The sequence below is a fragment of the Manis pentadactyla genome, chromosome 5 (assembly GCF_030020395.1).
Source record: "Manis pentadactyla isolate mManPen7 chromosome 5, mManPen7.hap1, whole genome shotgun sequence".
In the NCBI taxonomy this organism is placed as follows: Eukaryota; Metazoa; Chordata; class Mammalia; order Pholidota; family Manidae; genus Manis; species Manis pentadactyla.
The window spans coordinates 34,922,602-34,930,077 of NC_080023.1; the positions used below are offsets into that span (position 1 = coordinate 34,922,602).

General features: G+C 50.6%; 1 protein-coding gene across 1 annotated transcript; it reads right to left on the reverse strand.

The window, feature by feature from the left end:
* Positions 1 to 1,788: 1,788 nt before the first annotated feature.
* PHOX2B (paired like homeobox 2B) lies at positions 1,789 to 6,587 on the reverse strand. Its single transcript, XM_036908581.2, has 3 exons — positions 6,020 to 6,587; positions 4,988 to 5,175; positions 1,789 to 3,988 (listed from the first exon to the last, which is right to left on the reverse strand). Exons 1-3 carry the CDS (start codon positions 6,258 to 6,260, stop codon positions 3,473 to 3,475), a joined length of 945 nt encoding a protein of 314 aa, XP_036764476.1. The 5' UTR covers positions 6,261 to 6,587; the 3' UTR covers positions 1,789 to 3,472.
* Between the last annotated feature and the right edge of the window lie 889 nt (positions 6,588 to 7,476).

Genomic DNA, 7,476 nt, shown 5'->3' on the forward strand with positions numbered 1-7,476 from the left:
CCTCTCTCTACTTCTTTTTTTTCCCTTCCTCTCTCCTTTCTTTCTCTCTCCTGGGCTTGCCTTCTCCAGAATGCCTGTCCCACTGGCCTGCCCATCAGCTCACAGAGGCTACCCTGTGGCTCTCGATGCCAAAGGGAAAGCTAATTTTCTACCTGCCAAGCCTAGGACTAGGTTACCTGGTCTTTGAATGTTCTTTTTGTCAATAAATTCCTACCCTTCTTTTTGTGTCTCCAAGACCTCCTAAGTTATATCTACAACCAAGTCCTGGGGTCCAGGGGACCTGGCAATTGCTGACATTTTAGACCAGTACAATTAATGGCATTGTGTATAGAATGTTGTCTTGGGAAATCTACTGAGGGGCATTTAGAGATTTTTTTTAAGACTACTTTAAAGCCCTTTAGAAAAACTGTGGGAAGTTAGCTAAGGTCCAAAGATTTGAAATTTCTGAATGAAACCTGCTTGATCTGGCACAAGCCATATCTGGACGTTTAAGGTAGGAAGGCCTGATAAATTTTAGCCAGATCAGCTACTAATCCTCAGACCAGAGGAGGCAGACTGTGGCCTCCCCTTAGACGAAGAGAACTGGCTCATCTAACTGGTAAGGCCCAAACAGAGAAATACTACACAGCCTTCTGCTTGAAGAAGGTGGCCCAGCCAAACAGTCCAAGGAAGAGGCAGGATTCTGTCTTAGGGCTGTGGTGGTGACTCCTTCCTCCCTTCCAAAACGGGGTAATGGAGGCTGTCAGAGTCCCTGCTCCACACCTGTTCCCAATATAGCTCCATTTCTGCAAATTTTTCATTTGGATTTCTCATGGTGTCTCTCAGTAGTTCTCATATCCTCTAGAGAGCTTGTTAAAACGCTTTGCTGGGCCCCACTACCAGAATTTCTGATTTAGTAGATCTAGCATAGAGTCTAAGAATTCATGTGTCTAACAAGTTCCCAAATGCTGCTGCTGCTCCAGGAACCACACTCTGGGAACAACTGGTACAGTAAATGTGCAGGCTGTGGAATCTGATTTCCTGGGTTCAAAGGCAGGCCCATCACTCATACGCCAGGGACTCTTGAGCAAGTTAACCTCTGTTACGTTCATTTCCTGATCTGTTTAAAAGAAAAGGAGGATGGGAGCTGTACCTGCTTCCGGGTGTTGTCTTGAGGATCAATGAGATAGTGTATGGAGGGCCCAACCTGGTACTTGCAAGTGCTCCTAAGTCAGTTGTCCTGTTATTTTTCCAAACACACTAACATTGCCTGCGAGTTGCCCTCAGGCCCCAGCCTTCCTGGTCCACCTGCCCCCACAGAGACCCTCAGGCATCCCTGCTTCTTGAGCCATATCTGTGGGGCTTAAGGAGGCTGAACCACGGGGACCTAGCGGGATGCCAAAAATCCTGAAAGCAGAATTTCCACTTACGAGTACATCTCAAGTCGAGCATTGGAATCAGAATCGTGCCTTCCCTGACCCCGCATCCACCAGCCAGCCTAGGCACCGATCGGAACATTCTTATCAATGGCCTGGTGTTCTTTTGTGGTTGGTGACTGGAAGGCAAATAAGCACAGAACGGAAGAATCCTGCCTGCTATCCCAAGCACTAAATTTTATATTGGCTGGATTTGACTGCCTGTGTTTAGACTCCCAACCCACCTAGGTTTCCAGAGTCATGGTGGCTTCTAGATATTTGATACAATTTCCTCTGTCCTCCCTTATCATTTTTTAACTTAAAAAATTAAAAAAACAACCAAACAAAAAAGAATCAAAGAAAAGTCAGAAGAGTTCAGTTGCTAGACTTGCTTTTTGTTTTTATTATCAACAATCAAGTTAATGGTACACTCTTGGAAAACTATATGCACATGTAGAAATATTTCCCTTTTAAATAGAAGCATTCATTATAACACATATAAATAAATTCAAAAATCTGAAACATAACTTATGACGCTTATGTTCACAAACATAACTCAACAAACAGAAAAAATGAAATCAGACAGACATGCACCTGATAACAAAAATATATACCATTGTCTGAACGTGGTCTCTCTAAACACAAAGGAATTGAACCCGTGAGAACCTTATTACTCCGTAAAGACACACCATAGAGACTACAAGAAGAGAAAAACATTATACGGTCACGTAGAAGAGACGGTCTGTACTGATATTAACACGATACAATTGAGTCACAGAACACAGTTGTAGAAAGACACAGAAAAATTTAAATCCTCAACATTCAACTAATATCTATAGTTTGTGCCTTTTAAAATAAAAAACAAAAACAAAACTCCAACAGAGATGTCTAAACTGCGCGAAGAATGGAATCATCAATATACAGTCCATCCTCCATATAGGATATGAGTCCGTTTCGGATCAAACAGAAATGCAAACTGAAACGCTTCTGCAAACTTGTGTGCGCGCCTTTCCCTTGCTCAGAAGATTTCTCTGCAGCCAGTTGCGTGGACCACAATTGACTGCAATCCAAAGCAATGCCAGAAAGTTCAGTAAAAGCTGGTGGAAGAAGGAAATGCCGGTGTGGGTGACGGGAGATAAGAGGGAAGAGTTGCGAAATGAGACAGTTTGCAGAGTTTATGATGAAAAGGCATCTCATGAATAGGGCATCTTTCAGGGCCGAGTGACTGCAGAGATTCGGGATTGGGTGTTGCAACTATGTTGAGTCGGGATGCTTTGACGGCGGGATGGCGTTCGGCGAGGTGGGACAGGCAAGCGGGCGCGAGGAAGTCACCTTGGTGGCGGAGACAGTCTGCACGAGTCGTCGCCGCAGCGGCGGAACCCAAGGACACGAGGGGAAAGGGGCTGCAAGGCGTCCCCACTCTCCCCTGAGGAGGAACCCCCAGGGAGTCTGTGCTGTCCGGAGGGCGCGAATGTAGGGGTTCACAGGATAGGGCCCCCAGACAGTGCCAGCTGCTGCCTCCCCGTTTCCCACAATTTACTTTTTTTTCTTGAATTTAAAAACCTTTCTTTTACTTTTTTAAAATGGTTGCTGCCTTCCGAAGTTCTTTTATTTTGCGGGATATTTTGTTCATTTTTCTCTTTTCCTAAGCAAATCACTGAGTTGTTGTGCCACCCGCCCCAACTCTCCCTGTCGCCTGCTCGGGCCACAAACACACATTCCCCGAGAAAGACACACACCGACACGCAGACACAGCCCCCTGAGAGCGTCCCCGAGTCCGGGCCGCGCTGCTCGCGCCTCCCAGTCCACAGGCGCTGCCCCGGCGCGTCCACGCGGCCCTGAGGCAGGTGCGAAGCCAGGCAAGTTTTCTGTTTAGCTTGGGGGTTCAGGATGGGGTAGGAGTGGGGTTGAAATGGGGCGACGCCGTTTTCTCTTTATTCTTATCGCGATTACTTTAGGCTCTCAAAGAAAAAGCCACGGCAGCAGCGACGGCCACAGCCTCGGGCCTACCCGCTCGCCCACTCGGCCACCCGGCCCTGGCTCGCCCGCTGTCGCCGCCGCCGCAGCAGGGTCCCCGATCAGAACATACTGCTCTTCACTAAGGCGGCTTTGGCACCGTTGGGTCTTTGGAGCGAAGAGAGGACGCTGGCGAACGGGCCCCCGAGCGAATCCGGGATGGAGGTGATGGGGCCGGGGCCGGGAGCCCAGCCTTGTCCAGGGCCCCCGGCCGCAGCTAGGCCTCCAGCCGCCGCCGCAGCCGCCGCCGCCGCCGCCGCTGCCGCCGCCGCCGCCGCCGCCGCAGCGCCGCCCTTGCCGGGTTCGCCTCCCGGGCCCCCGGGCCCCGTCGCCCCCGGGGCTCCAGCAGGACTGGGCCCGCCGCCGCCCCCGCCACTGGCGCCGCAGCTGGGCGTGGGGTTGGGGTTGGGGCCCGGGCCCCCAGTGCTGTCCGGGTCGGTACTCTTGGCCTCTTTGCTCTCGTCGTCCCGGGAGGAGTCGGACTTCTTTCCCGAAGAGCCGTTCTTGGCCGCGGCCGCTGCGGCCGCTGCCGCACGCTCCTGCTTGCGGAACTTGGCGCGGCGGTTCTGGAACCACACCTGGTCGGAGAGGCCGCGAAGCAGGGAGAGAAGGGAGATGGGAGAGAAAGGCGCGGATCAGGACGGCCCGCGATCTGTTTCCGCTTATTTTAGACTCCCCGCGCCGTCTGTACGCCCGCGCGCACCCACCCCAGCGAGTCCGCGCCCCCCCCCGCCCCGCCTGCTTTGTTGCTGGTGTGTCTTCGGATAAACTGTCTTAAGGTGATCTGACATTGCCAGGAAAAGGGGGACTCGCAGGAGAGGTAAAAAGCCGCAGGGCCCAGGAAGGCCCTAAAATGGAAGCTCTTACTTTGGCGGGCCTTTGCTCCGCTACTTCTTGAGCTGCCCCAAACTTGCCATCCCCACTAGGCCTCAAGTACAGAGTGAAATTCTAATTGATGGAAGGAGGATGGGGCCTCTGGGTTTGGTGACTGCTGCCCGTTGGCCCCAGAGGAGTGCGACAGTGCACACCGCTCCTCCACTGGGGAGGGAGGTTCACCTGGAGAGGCGCCACGGCAGCTCGTGCGTGAACTTGTCCCTAAAGGTTAGAGTAAGCATCATTTCATGACCTTCACGGAGTCACAGCCCGTTTGCGAATGTCATGCAAGTCAGTTTCCTGGAAAACGCACCTTCACGCCATGACTCCAAGTTAAAAGCGCTTCAGTTGGGAGGGATACATTTGGCAATAAATAAATACGGGGGTCAAAGTCTTCACTCCTCCCACAGGACGCTTCCTGTCCCAGAACTGCCTCGCCTATTCACACCCCGGATGCCTCAGCAGCTCTAGGTGGGGTGGGAAACATTTTGCAGCTGTGAAAGTAAACCCAAGAGCGCGCACCCTAACCCTTCTTCGTGAGCACTGCGCCTCCGAACTTGGCCTCTCTGTTGAGCCCTGGACCCGGGCCCCTCTCCTAATAGGCCCGGGAATTTGGAACCTTCAACAATATCAGCGGTTCCCCGCGCCTCATCCCTTTTCGGACCTGGTGCGGCGAAGCCGGGTGGTTTCCCGGGAGCGCATACCTGGACTCGAGCCTCGGTGAGGTCGATCTTCAGCGCCAGCTCCTCCCGGGTGTAGATGTCAGGGTAGTGCGTTTCCGCGAACACCCTCTCCAGCTCTTTGAGCTGCGCACTTGTGAAAGTGGTGCGGATGCGCCGCTGCTTGCGCTTCTCATTGAGGCCACCGTGGTCGGTGAAGAGTTTGTAAGGAACTGGGGACAATAGAGGGGACACAGTGTGAGCAAAACGTTCTGGAACGCGCGGACCACGGAGCCGGAATGTGAGGACTCCACAGTCAGGTGGCACTGGAGGCGTCCCCGACACCGGCGCGGGAGAGTGACTGAGCGGGGCTGCCGGGGAAAACGGAGCAGATCAGTTATATACGGAAACAGGGGCGCAAACTTCGGGCTTTGTCGGGGTCCCTTCTGGCACAAGCGCCTTTGGGTGGGTTGAAATCGTACATTGGAGACGGCCGAGGGCCGGGACACGGGATAATGCTTTGATGAGGAAAAACGAGAGAGGAAAAAAGTCCGAAAACATCAGTCGGAATATCAGGGAACCAGGGAGGAAGTTACCCAACACTCCCACTGTTGGAACTTTTCAATTCTCAGAAGTTGCCCCGGCCCAAAAGTTGAGGGAAAGCGCTGCAAAAAAAATAATATTAATTAAAGAAATAATCATAAAAATGACCTGCCAAAGAGGTGTGAGCCTCTGTCGGTTCTTAAAAAAAGAGACACTGCCAGTAATGAGCTTTACTCTTTGTTATTTAATTATTTTCTAAGCTTTACGTCTCATCGCAAAGTAAATAAATTATGCCTATCATTTTGGCAGCTTAAGATAATTTTGTTGGCGGTTCGGGTGTGACTAGGATAGTGTAACCCTGTAAGTGAATTACCCCTCCCTGCAATCGCTTCTAACGTGATAAATTCTTTCATTTGTGTAAGCAAATTTCGTTTGGTAAATACTAAACACATTTCCATTTTCAAATGCAATCAAGGCTTCCTATATACCAGCGGAAAGGCGGCTTTCTCCACTGAGAAAGCTGACGGTCCTTACCTGCGGCGTACGGACTGCTCTGGTGGTCCCTGAGGGTGCCGAGGCTGCAGGATCCCGGCGTGAGGGACGGGCAGCCGGACGTGGCCCCAAAAGTGGTCCTTATCGGGTTATACTGGAAGCCACTGGCCTGGCTGCAGGAACTGAAGTCAGCATAGGCTGAAGCCAGGCTCGAGGTGTCCATCCCAGCCATACAGGACTCGTAGGCAGAGGAATTGAGGTAAGAATATTCCATTTTATACATTGAAAAGGCTCTGGATGGCTCAGCCAAGTGGAAAAATGAAATAAAAGATGGGTATGGAGAAGGTGGCTGGAGTGGGGAGATGTGCACAGCTCAACGCCTGCCTCCAAACTGGCCTCCTTACTACCAGCAGAGCCTAGTTTTATGAAAAAGCCTCCTATGAGATGCCTTGTCTGAGGTCTCTAGAGCATATAGTCCTCATAATAAACTTGGCTCTTTCCACTTGGACAATAGCAAAGCGGTTGGTCTTATTGCTGGCGCTTTTTACATGACAATAACTCATCCGTCTATTGGGCTGGCACTGGGGAACTGAGCTGTCCAACCTCCCTATCATTGATTCCTGCATCTCTAATTAGAATTTAATACCACACCATTACGCACTGAGCCCCTGATCCTCCCTTCTAACCAGCTCCCTGCCCTTTAATTCAATCACACTACTTGGAAATAATGAAAGTTGGGTGACGATTCTCCCTGATCCAATTTCCCCGAGCTTTTAAGCCTTTTTAACTGATCATATACCTTAGGCATAAATTGAGATAGTGTGTGTGTTTTCCCCCTTCTTCATCCTCTCTCTCTCTTTCCTTTTTTTTTTTTTCCTCTGTTAGGGAGAAGAAACCTTGATGTCATAGAAAACCTGTTTTGTAAGAGCGTTACACGCTCAATTTAACAACAAGCCTACCCCCCGAAGTGCATGAAATGTTATAAAGGACTGGGACATTGGCAAGACTCAGGCGCCCTGTAACATAGAGTAAGTGGGCCAAGGGGGTTTATGTGAACGATAAGTGGATTTCTTTAAAATACACCTGGTAGAGGGGTTTTAAAAAATAAGCATCTTCTGAATTGCATTTCTTGTGGCTTAATGTGCTTTTCTAGAGGCTCTGCTTACACAGTTGTTTAAAAAATAAAAGAACATATGAGTAAAGCTCTTGAATGTAAAACATCTGGATTGTCACCTGATGGCTCCTTTGCTCTCAGTTATGCATTAGGGCAAGGTTTTGCATTTTGTTGTTTTGGAGGTTCTGTGCGGTCGTTGGTTTTAATTACTCCATAACTGGCATGCGGGCATGAAGTATCCCCGACTGTGTCTTCTCTTCCATCCCTCTCTGGCGTTCTCCCTCTCTTTTTTCGCCTCCACTTTTTCAGGTGCCCACAATCCCCCACAAACCCCGAACTTCGAAAAGAGCATTGCTGTTTGCCCTTTAGGTTTGCCGACTGCCGT

Coding starts and splice junctions, on each gene's coding strand:
- PHOX2B (XM_036908581.2), bottom strand. CDS start 6,260: ATGTATAAAATGGAATATTCTTACCTCAATTCCTCTGCCTACGAGTCC. Junction 5,176..6,019: donor GAGCAGTCCGTACGCCGCAG/GTAAGGACCGTC, acceptor TATTGTCCCCAG/TTCCTTACAAACTCTTCACC. Junction 3,989..4,987: donor TCACCGAGGCTCGAGTCCAG/GTATGCGCTCCC, acceptor CTCTCCGACCAG/GTGTGGTTCCAGAACCGCCG.